General features: G+C 38.0%; 1 protein-coding gene across 6 annotated transcripts in view; it reads left to right on the top strand.

Annotated features, from left to right (window-relative positions):
• MNAT1 (MNAT1 component of CDK activating kinase) overlaps nucleotides 1–17,690 on the top strand; it is a 215,818-nt gene that overhangs the window by 73,512 nt on the left and 124,616 nt on the right. For all 6 annotated transcript variants that reach the window (XR_009518332.1, XM_060004451.1, XM_060004447.1 and 3 more), the window contains exon 6: nucleotides 177–302. Coding sequence is in view for 5 of the 6 variants with exons in the window: in XM_060004451.1 (XP_059860434.1) it covers nucleotides 177–302 (126 nt within the window). In the remaining variant the exon portion in view is untranslated. The remainder of the gene's footprint in view (nucleotides 1–176; nucleotides 303–17,690) is intronic.

Raw genomic sequence — 17,690 nt, 5'->3', positions numbered from 1 at the left:
ATGAGTCTAAAGCAGCCTTTTCTTATTATGGATTGTTAAAGTTTTTTGTAAAGTGTTCTCCATAAAGTGAATATCTAGGTTGACATCAAATGTTTATGGAAAGGCATAATTTAAAATAAAAGACTCATTGCTTTTATTTTTAACTTTTAACTTTCACATTTTAACTTTTCTTGCAGGAGAGTTCTGATCTCCCCGTTGCTCTACTTTTGGCTCAGCATAAAGATAGATCTACCCAACTGGAAATGCAACTTGAGAAACCTAAACCTACAAAACCAGTGACATTTTCCACAGGCATCAAAATGGTAAGCTGTATTTTAATCACTTGTTTGGAAGATATATTTCAAGGATTATAGTTTATAATTTTATATTGATTTTTATAGATAAACGGGGAGGTTCAAATATTTAAGAACAGTGTCTGATCTAGGCTACATGTCTAGAAATATAAATATGTGCATTGTAAGAGGAAAGTGAAAAATAATAAATAAATAATTTACAAAGTATGTAACACAGTTTTGTTCTATATGATATTGAGTTTGTATGTGTTTTATTATTCTACATAAGTTTTTAAGCTTGTGGTGTAGAAAAACATTTCTTAAAAGAAAATGCAAACTTCCGCTTTCTGGTTATGGCATGTAAGAAGCTTGGAAGTTGCCACTCCATCCTAACAACAAGTAGAAACCTGAACACACTGAAAAATCAACGACTTTTTTAGTAGAGAGGTCACAAAGCAAACCACTGCCCTTAAAATTGGAGAGACCAGCAGAGACTACAGTGAATCACAGTTCACTAGAGCAGCAACCTTGTTGGAAGCCAGTGCTGGTGTAGGGAAACCTGAATTGGTTGACAAATTGCTGGAGGTTCAGTGTGGGCAACTCTGAGAGTTAAAAACTCCAGGGGAAACCGGTCATCAGAGGCCCCACATTTTTGTGAGTCTTACCTGTTGTGTCTCTACCAGATTCTCTCAGTAAATATCAGAAAAATCCCCTCATGCTTTTGATAGAGGAGGGGGAAAAGGAATGACTTTGAAATATGCCAGAGCATTCTGTTCCTCCTAACAAGGCTTGCCCTTAGGATAAACTATTTCACCAGAGCCTAACCTGCTGGAGTTTTATCAGAGGCTAACTGATGTGGGTGAAGGGAAATACACAACTTCAGCTCACTCTAGCCATCCTGTTCCACCTGAGGGGAGGGAGATGGATTGAGAAGTGTGTGTGTGAAGTTCACAGTCCAGAAGCACAGGCTTTCTAAAAGACTGAGATCTTATCGTAAGACTATACATTGTTCAGCCATCCCCCCCCCCCCACCCCCGCACCTTACCACCATATTACTAAAGACCTGTTTATAGAAGGTCATTTTAAAAAGTGTATCATGCCTGGCTGTCAAAAAAAAAATTATAAGATATACTAAAAGGCAGAAAACACAATTGAAAGAGACAGAGCAAGCATGAGAATCAGGATTAGATATGGCAGGGGTGTTGGAATTATCATACTTGGAATTTAAAACAACTGTGATTAATATGCTAAGAGTGCTAATAGATAAAGTAGACCACATGCAAGAACAGATGGACGATGTAAGTAGAGAGATGGAAGTTCCAAGAAAGAACCAAAAAGAAATGCTAGAGAAAAAAAACACTGTAACAGAATTGAAGAGTGCTTTTGATGGCCTTATTAGTAGATTGGACATGTATGAGGAAAGAGTCTTGAGCAAGAGGATGTATCAGTAGAATTCTTGGAAACTGAAAACCAAAGAGAAAAAGCCCGGAATAAAAAAAACAGAACAGGGCTTCCCTGGTGGCGCAGTGGTTGAGAGTCCGCCTGCTGATGCAGGGGAAAACGGGTTCGTGCCCCGGTCCGGGAAAATCCCACATGCCGCGGAGCGGCTGGGCCCATGAGCCATGGCCACTGAGCCTGTGCGTCCGGAGCCTGTGCTCTGCAACGGGAGAGGCCACAACAGTGAGAGGCCCACGTACCGCAAAAAAAAAAAACCAAAAAAAACCAAAAAAAAAAAACCAGAACAGAAGAACAGAATATCCAAGGACTGTGGGGTGACTACAAAAGGTGTAACGTAAGCATAATGGCAATACCAGAGAAGAAAGAAAGGAACAGAAGAAGTATTTGAAACAGTAATGACTGTGAATTTCCCAAAATCAACATCAGACATCAAACCAAAGGTCCAGGGAGTTCAGAGAACACCAAGTAGGATAAATGCCAAAAAGATTCTTATACCTAGGCATATTATTTTCAAATAACAGAAAATCGAAGATAAAAAAATCCTGAAGAAGCCAGAGGGGGAAAAATCCCTCACTTATAGAGGAGTAAAGATAAGAATTATTATCTGGCTTCTCCCTAGAAACCATGCAAGCAAGAAGAGAGCGGAGTGAACTATTTAAGGTGTTGAGAGAAAAAAGCCACCAACCTAGAATAATGTACTGTGCAAAATTATCCTTTAAAAGTAAAGGAGAAATAAAAATTATCAGACAAAAACTGAGGGCATTTTTTGCCAGGAGACCATTTTTGCAAGAAATGTTAAAAGAAGTGCTTTAGAGACAAAGAAAATGATACAGGTCAGAAACTCAGATATCTAAGGAAAAGCATTGGAGAAGAAATGAATGAAGATAAAATAAAAACTTTTATTTTTCTTGTTAATTGATCTAACAGATAACAGTTTAAAATAATAGTGACACTGTATTTGACTGTGTTTGCTTATGTGTATGTATATATGTATACTTCACACACATATCCTTATATAAGTGAAATGAATGATAGTGATGATACAAGGGATGGGAAGAAGCAATTAGAATTATTTTGTTATTATAAGGTACTCACGCTACCCATGTTTCTACTACTTGGCTATTATTTTTGAGGTTTAAAATTGCCTACTTTGTCATATGTGTGCTAACTCTTAGATTATAAACATCTTGAGGGCAGAAGTTGTATATTTTAACTTTGTATTGTATGATTGTGGGTATGTGGGTACCTTAATAATAGGAAATATTCATGATTTATTTATTTATTTATTTATTTAACATCTTTATTGGGGTATAATTCCTTTACAATGGTGTGTTAGTTTCTGCTTTATAACAAAGTGAATCAGTTATACATATACATATGTTCCCATATGTCTTCCCTCTTGTGTCTCCCTCCCTCCCACCCTCCCTATCCCACCCCTCCAGGTGGTCAGCACTGAGCTGATATCCCTGTGCTATGCGGCTGCTTCCCACTAGCTATCTACCTTACGTTTGGTAGTTCGGTAGTGTATATATGTCCATGCCTCTCTCTCTCTTTGTCACAGCTCACCCTTCCCCCTCCCCATATCCTCAAGTCCGTTCTCCAGTAGGTCTGTGTCTTTATTCCTGTCTTACCCCTAGGTTCTTCATGACATTTTTTTTCTTAAATTCCATATATATGTGTTAGCATACGGTATTTGTCTTTCTCTTTCTGACTTACTTCACTCTGTATGACAGACTCTAGGTCTGTCCACCTCATTACAAATAGCTCAATTTCGTTTCTTTTTATGGCTGAGTAATATTCCATTGTATATATGTGCCACATCTTCTTTATCCATTCATCCGATGATGGGCACTTAGGTTGTTTCCATCTCCGGGCTATTGTAAATAGAGCTGCAATGAACATTTTGGTACCTGACTCTTTTTGAATTATGGATTTCTCAGGGTATATGCCCAGTAGTGGGATTGCTGGGTCATATGGTAGTTCTATTTGTAGTTTTTTAAGGAACCTCCATACTGTTCTCCATAGTGGCTGTACCAATTCACATTCCCACCAGCAGTGCAGGAGTGTTCCCTTCATGATTTATTTTAAACTTGCAAATGTAGGAAGTATGAACACATCTTTAAATAATTCAAAAGAAAACACTATCCATTAAGCAATTACCAGTGCTTTTGAACTAAGAGGCAGTATGATGTAGAGGAAAGAAAATGGGCTTGGAAAGACCCAGATACAATGGGACTAAACCCCAGCTTTACCACTCACTAGATGTGTATCCGTGGGTAAAATGTTACTTTTTGAATTTGTTTTTTCATTGGTAAAGTTGCGATGATTTAGCTTTACATGATTATTCGGAGGATTAAAATATGTATATAAAATGCTAAACCAAGTGCAAATGTAATTTTACAAGTAATGCTTTTTGTTGTTATTATAGTTAAATATCTAAGTGAATTACATTATAATCTCATTATGTTGTATAGTTAGGTAATACATATTCCAGAATGTCATGTAAATGGAATCATACAGTGTGTAGCCTTTTAGGTCTAGCTTTGTTAAGTTAGCAACATGCATTTGAGATCATCCATGTTGCTGCATGTATCAATAGTTGTTCCTTTTGTTAAGTAATAATACCATTGTGTGGATATACCAGTTTCTTTATCCGTTCATCAGTCGAAGGACATGTGAGTTGTCTCCTTTTTTTATGATTATGAATAAGGCTGCTATAAACATTTGCTTACAATTGTGTGTGTACATACGTTTTCATTTCTCTTGGGTAAGTACTACTAAGAATGAGATTGGTGATTTATATACGGTAGGGGTATGTTTAGCTTTGTAAAAAATTTTCATTCACTATTTTTCAAAGTGCCTGTACCAGTTTGCATTCCTACCAACATTGGTGAGTATTCCAGTTGGTCTGCATCCTCAGTATTAAGAATTTTAGTATTTTAGGCATTCTAAACAGATGTGTAGTGGTTATCTCATTATGGTTTTCATTTGCATTTCCCTGATGACTAATGATGTTGAGCATCTTTTTGTGTGCTTATTTGTCATCATTTCATTTGACTTTAGTGTTTAACTTAATATATTAGATATCTTTCCAGATAGTGTTGTGACTTGTTATTTATTTTCTTTCTTCTTCCCTTCCTCTCTTTTTTATAACCTTTCATTTGGCAAAATGTATTGCATATACACAAAGGTGCACAGAACCAAACCACATAGCTTAGTGAATCATCACAAAGTGAACATCTGTGTAACCATCACACAGATAAAAGAAAAAAGTATTCACAGTACTTTAGAAGTCCTCCTCATGACTTCTCACATCTGGCTAGCACCCCATTCCTTTTCCTAGAAACAGTCACTCTTCTGTATTTTATGGCATTCCCTTTCTTGCTCTTTTAAATAGCTTTAACATCTAAGCATGTATGCCTTAACCTGATTAATGTTTTGCTTGTCCAACTTATATTTGTAAGATTCATCTATGTTTTTATATATAGCTGTAGGTTTTTTTCATTTTCATTTGTGGATAATGTTCCATTAGAGGAATATACTACTATTTATCCATTCTACTGTTGATAGATGTTTGGATTTTTTTGAGTTTTGGTATTATACATTATACTAACATTTTAATATATGTTTCCTGGTCACATGCACAGACATTGTTTCATGAGTGTTTACCTAAGAGTAGAGTTACTAGGTCATAGTGATTATGTATGTTCATTTTAGGAGATACTGCCAAAACATTTTCCAAATTGGTTTTCACCAATTGTACTTCTACCAACACTTGTGCTTTTCTGTCTTTTCCACTTTAACCATTCTGACGGGTATTTAGTACTGTTTTGTGATTTTAATCTGCACTTTATTTCACTGATCACTAATGAGATTGAGCATTGGTTGTCCTATTTTGTGAAATACCTGTTCAAGACTCTTGCTCATATGTAGAAGTTCTTTATATGTTGTGGATCTAAGCCTTTTATTAGTCATATGTATAGTAAATAACTTTTGTCACTTTATGTCTTGTTTTCTTCACTCTCTTAAGGGTGTCTTTTGAACTCTTTATTGTTTAACTTTCTATTATCCACCTGGAATTTTTTTTTCTTTTTTTGTGTGTGGTGGGAGGGAGGTGATCCAATTACTTTAATGCATGTTGACATTCATATAACCTAAGTGTGTGATGGAATACTTATTGTTTGTTATTTTAGCAAAATTCAGCATTTGGTTCAAGGGCAAGGTGAAAATTTAGACACAGTTTTTATGTGGAATTACTGAATTTATTCCATATTCCTGAATGTGGAGACTAACACATAATGTAGATGAAAATCTAAATGTTTATGAAGTTGAGTCTCTATACTGTTTGGAAAAATCATCCCTAAAATGCAGGATGAAAAGTAACATTTATTGAACACCTGTATCCCAGGGTTTAATTACATTGAACAGATGTTGGCAAGGATGCCAACACTGCTTAAGACTTTGTGACCTGTGATAGTTTCTTTTAATAAAAGGTGTCGTTTTCTGTTGTTATATCTCCATGAAATAGATGGTATTCCTATTTTTTCAGATCTGAAAACTGAGTCTCAGAGGATAGATTACATGTAAAAGATGGCACTGAAACTCACTCTCTTTCTACTATACCTTATTTAGTTAATGAGAATACTCAAAAACAAAAGATAAATTCTATGTTAGGTGTCCTTCTAATCTGAGGGTAGCTAGGATTTCAACTATTGCTTCTAATAGTGGACTGATTGTATAGAGGGTAATCTAAGGGACAGGAGCCACCGCAATGACCTTTTCTTGATCTGCTGTACTTAAAGAAAAGTCAGACACAACAAATGAAGTTAGATATGCTGAACTTGGAGAGCGTCCAAGGGAGACATAAATTTAATTAAGCTTTTTGGAAGTAGATCCTTTGCTGTGTGACTGAGAAGACAGGATTTATTTATTTAGTAAACCTAGAGAAATATGAAGGGTTAAAAATTGGCGTAAAATAATTAGTATGAAATGAGGATTTAATTATTATGTATTGAGATATGTAGAGTTGAGACAGTGAATATATTTTGGTTAGGAATGTTCACAGATTGGCTGAATTTTTTGAATTATATTCCCTAGGAATTAAACTCTCAGTGACTGGGGAAGTGCTAGGGGTACAGTACATATTAGAATAATTATTTATATATAATTTGTGACTTGAATATCTAAGAGAGTTCCACTTAATCACTGTTTTATGTATGAATAGGGGAAACGTTATTTTGTATATATTTTGTCCTCTCTGGGGTAATAGCTTTTTGCACTCCTAAAGTAGGGATTGCAGCTTGTTTTCTCAGTCATTTGTTAGTTATTTTAATCTAATTGGTTCAGATTCCAACAATATAATTTTAGGACCTCTGTTTCTTTTTATTTTATAAATAATTCTAATTAAATTTTCCCCTAAAGAATAGATGTGGTTACCATTATTACATCATTCCTAGTTGATCCAGTGAATAGACCTCAAAGTAGCAGTTTTTCATCCCCATTTGTTACTAGCTTGTATCATTAAATATCCATACATCATATCTACAGATTTAAGTACTAAGTCTTAGTCTTTTGGAAGCACAGAAAGACACCTTGATCATGTTGTAAAATTAGAAACCAGAATCTAAGGCTGGGAATCTGGTGCTTCTTCAGTTGTGATGGTGTTCTATACTTCACTACGCTTTGGCATGCAAACTGGAAAGAAACTGAGTTACAAAGATAAGCTAAGAATTGTTAAGTATAGCTTTTGGTCCTTTGTTGTTGATTGCTGGAGAGCAGTAAAGGGGAGCCTGTCATTCGTTGCCAAAGGCAAAAGCTGTTTGAGTATTTTACGCTTGATGTTTAAAAAACTTTTTTTTATATTATCCATGGGTAAGCCAGAAGGGAGCTCATCTGTGACATAAATTGGCTTTTCTGATTACAACAAATAGGATTTAGCTATTTTCATCAAACATTGCTTATTATTCTGAACTCATTTGAAGATTAAACTCTTTGTTAACATTTGTTTATAGAAAATTGATATCCAACTGTGTGTGAAATAAGAAAGTAAAAACTGTACTGAGCAATTAAATCTATTCTTAATATATAATGTTGCGCTTTGGTAGCAAATCAAATTGTAGAAACCAGAGAAGTAATGGGGGGGAGGATCTTCAAGATGGCGGAGGAGTGGCGCTTCCCCGCTGGTGCAGTGGTTGGGGATCCACCTGCCGATGCTGGGGATGCGGGTTCGTGCCCCGGTCCAGGAGGATCCCACATGCCGTGGAGTGGCTGGGCCCGTGAGCCATGGCCACTGAGCCTGCACGTCCGGAGCCTGTGCTCCGCAGCGGGAGAGGCCATAGCAGTGAGAGGCCCGCGTACCGCAAAAAAAAAAAAAAAAAGATGGCGGAGGAGTGAGACGTGGATATCACCTTCCTCCCCACAAATTCATCAAAAATACATCTACATGTGGAGCAACTCCTACAGAACACCTACTGAATGCTGGCAGAAGACCTCAGACTTCCCAAAAGGCAAGAAACTACCTATGTCCCTGGGTAGGGCAAAAGAAAAGAGAAAAAACAGAGACAAAAGAATAGGGATAGGACCTGCACCTCTGGGAGGGAGCTGTGAAGGAGGAAAAGTTTCCACACATTAGGAAACCCCTTCACTGGTGGAGACGGGGGGTGGTGAGCAGAGGGGGAAGCTTCGGAGCCACGGAGGAGAGCACAACAACAGAGGTGCAGAGGGCAAAGCGGAGAGATTCCTGCACAGAAGATTCGTGCCGACCAGCGCTCACCAGCCTGAGGGGCTTGTCTGCTCATCCGCCAGGGCGAGTGGGGTCTGGGAACTGAGGCTCGGGCTTCGGAGGTCAGATCCCAGGGAGAGAACTGGGGTTGGCTACGTGAACACAGCCTGAAGGGGGCTAGTGCTCCACAGCTAGCTGGGAGGGAGTCTGGGGAAAAAGTGGGAAGGAGTCTGGAAAAAGTCTGGAACTGCCTAAGAGACAAGCGACCATTGTTTCAGGGTATGCAAGGAGAGGGGATCCAGAGCACTGCCTAAACAAGCTCCAGAGATGAGCTTGAGCTGCCACTATCAGTGTGGACACCAAGATCGGCGTGAAACACTAAGGCTGCTGCTGCGGCCACAAAGAAGCCTGTGTAGAAGCACAGGTCACTATCCACACCTCCCCTCCCAGGAGCCTGTGAAGCCCACCACTGCTAGGGTCCCGTGATCCAGGGACAACTTCCCCGGGAGAACACACGGCACGCCTCAGGCTGGTGCAACGTCATGTTGGCCTCTGCTGTTTCAGGTTCGCCTGGCATTCCATACCCCTTCCTCCCCCCGGCCTAAGTGAGCCAGAGCCCTCTAAACAGCTGCTACTTTAACCCCATCCTGTCTGGGCGGGAACAGACGCCCTCAGGTGACCTACACGCAGAGATGGGGCCAAATCCAAAGCTGAACCCCAGGAGCTGTGCGAACAAAGAAGAGAAAGGGAAATCTCTCCCAGCAGCCTCAGGAGCAGCGGATTAAATCTCCACAATCAACCTGATGTAATGTGTATCTGAAGAATACCTGAATAGACAACAAATCATCCCAAAATTGAGGCGGTGGACTTTCGGAGCAACTGTAGACTTGGGGTTTGCTTTCTGCATCTAATTTGTTTCTGGTTTTATGTTTATCTTAGTTTAGTATTTAGAGCTTATTATCATTGGTAGATTTGTTTATTGATTTGGTGGCTCTGCCTTTTTTTTAATATGTGTGTGTGTGTGTGTGTATATATATATATATACACACACACACACACACACACACACACACATTTTTTTTTTCTCTTTTTTGTGAGCATGTATGTGTATGCTTCTTTGTGTGATTTTGTCTGTATAGCTTTGCTTTTACCATTTATCCTAGGGTTCTGTCTGTGCTTTGTTTTTTTTTTAAAGTATAGTTTTTAGTGCTTGTAATCATTGGTGGATTTGTTTCTTGGTTTGGTTGCTCTCTTCTTCCTTTATTTTTTCTTATTTTTAATAATTAAAAATTTTTTTAAATAACTTTATTATAATTTAATTTTCTTTCTTTCATTTTTTTTTTTGTTTTTCTCTGCCCTTTTCTTCTGAGCCGTATGGCTGACAGAGTCTTAGTGCTCTGGCCAGGTGTCAGACCTGAGCCTCTAAAGTGGGAGAGGTGAGTTCAGGATACTGGTCCACCAGACACCTCCTGGCTCCACCTAATATCAAACAGTGAAAGCTCTCCCAGAGATCTCCATCTCAATGGTAAGACCCAGCTCCACTCAGCAACCAGCAAGCTATAGTGCTGGACACCCTATGCCAGGCAACTAGCAAGGTAGCAACACAACCCCATTAGCAGAGAGGGTGTCTAAAATCATAATAAGTTCACAGACACCCCAAAACACACCACCGGACGTGGTCCTGCCCACCAGAAAGACAAGATCCAACCTCATCCACCAGAACACAGGCACCAGTCCTCTCCACCAGGAAGCCTAAACAACCCACTGAATGAACCTTACCCATAGGGAGCAGACACCAAAAACAACGGGAACTACGAACTTGCAGCCTGCGAAACGGAGACCCCAAACACAGTAAGTTAAGCAAAATGAGAAAACAGAGAAATACACAGCAGATGAAGGAGCAAGGTAAAAACCCACCACACCAAACAAATGAAGAGGAAATAGGCAGTCTACCTGAAAAAGAATTCAGAGTAATGATAGTAAAGATGATCCAGAAATCTTGGAAATAGAATGGAGAAAGTACAAGAAACGTTTAGCAAGGACCTAAAGAACTAAAGAGCAAACAAACAATGATGAAGAACACAATAAATGACATTAAAAATTCTCTAGAAGGAATCAATAGCAGAATAATGGAGGCAGATGAACGGATAAGTGACCTGGAAGATAAAATAGTGGAAAACTATCGCAGAGCAGAATAAAGAAAAAAGAATGAAAAGAATTGAGGACAATTTCAGAGACCTCTGGGACAACATTAAATGCACCAACATTCAAATTATAGGGCTCCCAGAAGAAGAGAGAAAAAAAGGGACAGAGAAAATATTTGAAGAGATTATAATTGAAAACTTCCTTAACATGGGTAAGGAAGTAGTCAATTAAGTCCAGGAAGCACAGAGAGTCCCATACAGGATAAATCCAAGGAGAAACACGCCAAGATACATATTAATCAAACTATCAAATATTAAATACAAAGAAAAAATATTAGAAGCAGCAAGGGAAAAGCAACAATTAACGTATGAGGGAATCCCCATAAGGTTAACAGCTGATCTTTCAGCAGAAACTCTGAAAACCAGAAGGGAGTGGCAGGACATATTTAAAGTAATGAAAGGGAAAAACCTACAACCAAGATTACTCTACCCAGCAAGGATGTCATTCAGATTCAACAGAGAAATTAAAACCTTTACTGACAAGCAAAAGCTAAGGAAATTCAGCACCACCAAACCAGCTTTACAACAATGCTAAAGGAACTTCTCTAGGCAAGAAACACAACAGAAGGAAAAGACCTACAATAACAAACCCAAAACAATTAAGAAAATGGTAATAGGAACATACATATCAATCACTACCTTAAATGTAAGTGGATTAAATATTCTAACCAAAAGACATAGACTGGCTGAATGGATATAAAAACAAGACCCGTATAAGGCTGTCTACAAGAGACCCACTTCAGACCGAGGGACACATACAAACTGAAAGTGAGGGAATGGAAAAAGATACTCCATGCCAGTGGTTTCCAAAAGAAAGCTGGAGTAGCAATTCTCATATCAGACAAAATAGACTTTAAAATACAGACTATTAGAAGAGACAAAGAAGGACACTACATAATGATCAAGGGATCAATCCAAGAAGAAGATATAACAATTGTAAATATTTATGCACCCAACATAGGACCACCTCAATAGATAAGGTAAATGCTAACTGCCATAAAAGGGGAAATCAAGAGTAACACATTCATAGCAGGGGACTTTAACACCCCACTTTCACCAATGGACAGATCATTCAAAATGAAAATAAATAAGGAAACACAAGCTTTAAATGATACATTGGACAAGATGGACTTAATTTATATTTATAGGACATTCCATCCAAAAACAGCAGATTACATTTTCTTCTCAAGTGCTTATGGAACATTCTCCAGGATAGATGATATCTTGGGTCACAAATGAAGCCTTGGTAAATTTAAGAAAATTGAAATCATATCAAGTATCTTTTCTGACCACAACGCTATGAGACTAGATATCAGTGACAGGAAAAAATCTGTAAAAAATACAAACACGTGGAGACTAAACAGTACACTACTGTGATCACTGAAGAAATCAAAGAGGAAATCAAAAAATACCTATAAACAAATGGCAATGAAAACACGATGACCCAAAACCTATGGGATGCCTCAAAAGCAGTTCTAAGAGGGAAGGTTATAGCAATAAAATCCTACCTCAAGAAACAAGAAACATCTCAAGTAAACAACCTAACGTTACACCTAAAGCAGTTAGAGAAAGAAGAACAAAAATCCCTCAAAGATAGCAGAAGGAAAGAAATCATAAAGATCAGATCAGAAATAAATGAAAAATAAATGAAGGAAACAATAGCAAAGATCAATCAATAGAATAAAAGGTGGTTCTTTGAGAAGATAAACAAAATTAATAAACCATTAGCCAGACTCATCAACAAAAAAAGGGAGAAGACTCAAATCAATAGATTGGAAATGAAAAAGGAGAAGTAACAACTGACAGTCAAGAAATACAAAGGATCATGAGAGATTGCTACAAGCAACTATATGCCAATAAAGTGGACAACGTGGAAGAAATGCACATATTCTTAGAAAAGCACAACCTTCTGAGACTGAACCAGGAAGAAATAGAAAATATAACCACACCAATCATAAGCACTGAAATTGAAAATGTGATTAAAGATCTTAAAACAAACAAAAGCCCAAGACCAGATGGCTTCAGGCGAATTCTGTTGAACATTTAGAGAAGAGCTAACACCTGTCCTTCTCAGACTCTTCCAAAATATAGGAGAGGGAGGATCCAAACTCATTCTACAAGGCCACCATCACCCTGATACTAAATCCAGACAAAGATGTCACAAGAAAAGAAAACTGCAGGCCAGTATCACTGATGAACATGGATGCAAAAATCCTCAACAAAATACTAGCAAACAGAATCCAACAGCACATTAAAAGGATCATACACCATGAACAAGTGGGGTTTATCCCAGGAATGCAAGGATTCTTCAGTATACGCAAATCAATCAATGTGATACACCATATTAACAAATTGAAGGATAAAAACCATATGATCCTCTCAATAGATGCAGAAAAAGCTTTTAACAAAATTCAACACCCATTTATGATAAAAACTCTCCAGAAAGTAGGCATAGAGGGAACTTACCTCAACATTATAAAGGCCATATATGACAAACCCACAGCCAACATCATTCTCAATGGTGAAAAACTGAAACCATTTCCTCTAACATCAGGAACAAGACAAGGTTGCCCACTCTCACCACTGTTATTCAACATAGTTTTGGAAGTTTTAGCCACGGCAATCAGAGAAGGAAAAGAAATAAAAGGAATCCAAGTTGGAAAAGAAGTAAAGCTGTCACTGTTTGCAGGTGACATGATACTATACATAGAGAATTCTAAAGATTCTACCAGAAAACTACTAGAGCTAATCAATGGATTTGGTAAAGTAACAGGATACAAAATTAATGCACAGAAATCTCTTGCATTTCTACACACTAATGATGAAAAATCTGAAAGAGACATTAAGGAAGCAGTCCCATTTACTATTGAACCAAAAAGAATAAAAGACCAAGAATAAACATATCTAAGGAGACAAAAGACCTGTATGCAGAAAACTATAAGACACCGATGAAAGAAATTAAAGGTGATACAAACAGATGGCGAGATATACCATGTCTTGGATTGGAAGAATCAACATTGTGGAAATGATTATACTATCCAAAGAAATCTACAGATTCAATGCAATCCCTATCAAACTACCAATGGCATTTTTCACAGAACTAGGTCAAAAAATTTCACAATTTGTATGGAAACACAAAAGATCCCGAATAGCCAAAACAATCCTGAGAAAGGAAAATGGAGCTGGTGGAATCAGGCTGCCAGACTTCAGACTCTACTACGAAGCTACAGTAATCAAGACAGTATGGTACTGGCACAAAAACAGAAATATAGATCAGTGGAACAGGATAGAAAGCCCAGAGATAAATCCATGCACATATGGTCACCTTATCTTTGATAAAGCAGGCAAGAATATACAGTGGAGAAAAGACAGCCTCTTCAATAAGTGGTGCTGGGAAAACTGGGCAGCTACATGTAAAAGAATGAAATTAGGACACTCCCTAACACCATACACAAAAAATAAATACAAAATAGATTAAGGACCTAAATGTAAGGCCAGGCACCTTAAAACTCTTAGAGGAAAACATAGGTAGTACACTCTATGACATAAATCACAGGCCAGTCCTTTTTGACCCACCTCCTAGAGAAATGGAAATTAAAAAAACAAATGGGACCTAATTAAGCTTAAAATCTTTTGCACAGCAAAGGAAACCATAAACAAGATGAAAATACAATCCTCGGAATGGGAGAAAATATCTGCAAACTAAGCAATTGACAAAGGATTAATCTCCAAAATATACAAGCAGCTCATACAACTCAATATCAAATAAAGAACCCAATCCAAAAATGGACAGAACACCTAGATAGACATTTCTCCAGAGAAGATATACAGATTGCCAACAAACACATGAAAGGATGCTCAATGTCACTAATCATTAGAGAAATGCAAATTAAAACTACAATGAGGTATCACCTCATACTGGTCAGAATGGCCATCGTCAAAAATTCTACAAACAAATGCTGGAGAGGGTGTGGGTAAAAGGGAACCCTTTTGCACTGTTGGTGGGAATGTAAATTGATACAGCCAGAGTCAGTATGGAGGTTCATTAAAAAACTAAAAATAGAACTACCATATGACCCAGCAATCCCCCTACTGGGCATATACCCTGAGAAAACCATAATTCAAAAACAGTCATGTACCACAGTGTTCATTGCAGCTCTATTTACAGTAGCCAGGACATGGAAGTAACCTAAGTGCCCATCGACAGATGAATGGGTAAAGAAGATGTGGCACATATAGACAATAGAATATTACTCAGCCATAAAAAGAAATGAAATTGAGTCATTTGTAGTGAGGTGGATGGACCTAGAGACTGTCATACAGAGTGAAGTAAGTCAGAAAGAGAAAAACAAATATCGTATGCTAACACATATGTATGGAATCTAAAAAAAAAAAGTGGCTCTGAAGAACCTAGGGGCAGGACAGGAGTAAAGACTCAATCGGAGATAATGGAGTTGAGGACACGGGGAGTGGGAAGGGTAAGCTGGGAGAGTGGCATGGACATATGTATACTACCAAATGTAAAATAGATAGCTAGTGGGAAGCAGCTGCATAGCACAGGGAGATCAGCTTGGTTCGTTGTGACCACCCAGAGGGGTGGGATACGGAGGGTGGGAGGGAGACGCAGGAGGGAGGAGTTATGCGGGTTTATGTATACATATAGCTGATTCACTTTTTTATACAGCAGAAACTACACAACATTGTAAAGCAATTATACTGCAATAACGATGTTAAAAAAAGTAATGTGAAAATGCAAGTAGTAGTAGAGGTTTTCTTTTTTAAGTATTTTTTAAAAATTAACTTTTTTTGCTGCGAGTGTCTTCATTGCTGCGCCTGGACTGTGTATAGTTGTGGTGAGCGGGGGCTCCTCTTTGTTGTGATGCGCAGGCTTCTCATTGCGGTGGCCTCTGTTATTGTGGAGCTTGGGCTCTAGGTACATGGGCTTCAGTAGTTGTGGCACTCGGGCTCAGTAGTTGTGGCTTGCGGGTTATAGAGTGCAGGCTCAGTAGATGTGGCGCAAGGTCTTGGGTGCTCCACTGCTTGTAGGATCTTTCCGGACCAGGGCTTGAACCTGTGTCCCCTACATTGGCTGGTAGATTCTTAACCACTGTGCCACCAGGGAAGTCCCAAGTAGTGGTAGTGTTAATATTTTTGTCTATAAATGTGTTTTGAAATATGAGCCAAATTACCATTAAAAACTGTCTTATCAGTTCTTATTATGCATTTATGAAACTCATAGGTAAATGATTATGTCTTATAATTAACTAGGTACCCGGTGATTACTTTCTTTTAGCATTTAAATTCTCCAGGTATTTTGTGTTATTTCAATAAAATTGTGATCTATTCTAATTTTTACCATGGATATCTCTGAAGAGTTACACATAAATAAATAGAAGTTTGTTTAATACAGTCATATTTTAAAGAAAATGGAGGATCTTATAACTTAAGATACTCCTATGGTGAGTACTTTAATGTGACCTGAAGAAATATTTTTATAAAATGAATAGCCACTCATGTTGAAAATTATAAATTTGAATTTTATTATTTTAGAATTATTTAAAAAGGGTTGTTCTTATATTGTTATAAGGGGCTTGAATTGTGGCTCCTCTACTGCATACATATTCGGTGTATGGCCTTGGGCAAATCTTGTAACCTCTTTAAGCCTTAGTATACTCTGTTCTTAAGAACTGAGTTTTAATGTCTGTTTCTGATAATTTCATCATCCGTCATTTCTCTGCTTCTATTGACAATATTTTTTCCCTCCTGGTGTGGGTCATATATTTCTGCCTTGTTTTTGAATACCTGGTAATTTATGATATTTCATTAAATATTTTCAGACTTTGGGGTTGCAGTTACCTATAATCTGTTAGATCCTTGCATGGATTTCTTTTAAGCATTTGTAGGGTCTAGCAGAGCTGCCTTTAATGTTAGGCTAATTTAGCTCTACTTTCAAGGTGTTACCATTTTGAGGACTCTATCTGTCATGTCCGTTGTATTGAGAGGCCTCTTTACCTTGTTTATTGAGAATATAAACTATTCTGGTCCTGTGTGAGTTTTGGGGATTTTTTGACCTATTACTTTCCAGGTTATTTCCTTGGGTTTGAGTAATTCACCCCCATGTCCAGATGAACACAGGCAAAAGTTAAGGACGTCACTCTGCAGATCTCTAGAGCAGAGGTGGGCAAATTTACAGCTCACAGACCAAGTCCCACCTACCACCTGCTACTGTAACTAAAGTTTTATTGGAACATAGCCATACTCATTCATTTATGTATTGTCTTCGTCTGCTTTCGTGTTTTAATGGCAGAGTTAAGTAGCCTGTGTATAGCCTGCAAAGCCTAAAAAATTTTTCTGCCCTTTACAGAAAATGTTTGTGACCCCTGCTTTAGAGTTTTCTCTCTGTGCAGCATTTTCTTTTCTGGTAATCTAACCTGTAAATTATAGCCACCTTGACAGCCCTGAAGTCTGATCTCAGTCTCCCTGACTCCCCGGCTTTGTTTGAGTTCCCTTGCACATATCATGGCCTGGAAATGACCTCCATGTAGTACACCAGGGAAATATAGGTATTGCTTCATTTCCTTTTCTTCCCTTGGGGATCACAGTCCTGTACTGACTGATACTCAGTTTCTAATTTCTGAAAACCATTGATTCTTATGTTTTTTTCATTTTTTTAGTTGCTTAAGATGGGAATGGTCCATCCAGAGTCCTTGTTATAGTAAAATGGTCATATGCAGAAGTAGCAGCGTAATATTTTGAGATTCAATTACTCAGCCATAAAAAGAAACGAAATTGAGCTATTTGTAATGAGGTGGATAGACCTAGAGTCTGTCATACAGAGTGAAGTAAGTCAGAAAGAGAAAGACAAATACCGTATGCTAACACATATATATGGAATTTAAGAAAAAAAAATGTCATGAAGAACCTAGGGGTAAGACAGGAATAAAGACACAGACCTACTGGAGAACGGACTTGAGGAAATGGGGAGGGGGAAGGGTGAGCTGTGACAGGGCGAGAGAGAGGCATGGACATATATAC

This window comes from Delphinus delphis, chromosome 2, assembly GCF_949987515.2.
Source record: "Delphinus delphis chromosome 2, mDelDel1.2, whole genome shotgun sequence".
In the NCBI taxonomy this organism is placed as follows: Eukaryota; Metazoa; Chordata; class Mammalia; order Artiodactyla; family Delphinidae; genus Delphinus; species Delphinus delphis.
This window is presented reverse-complemented; position numbering and strand designations above follow the sequence as displayed.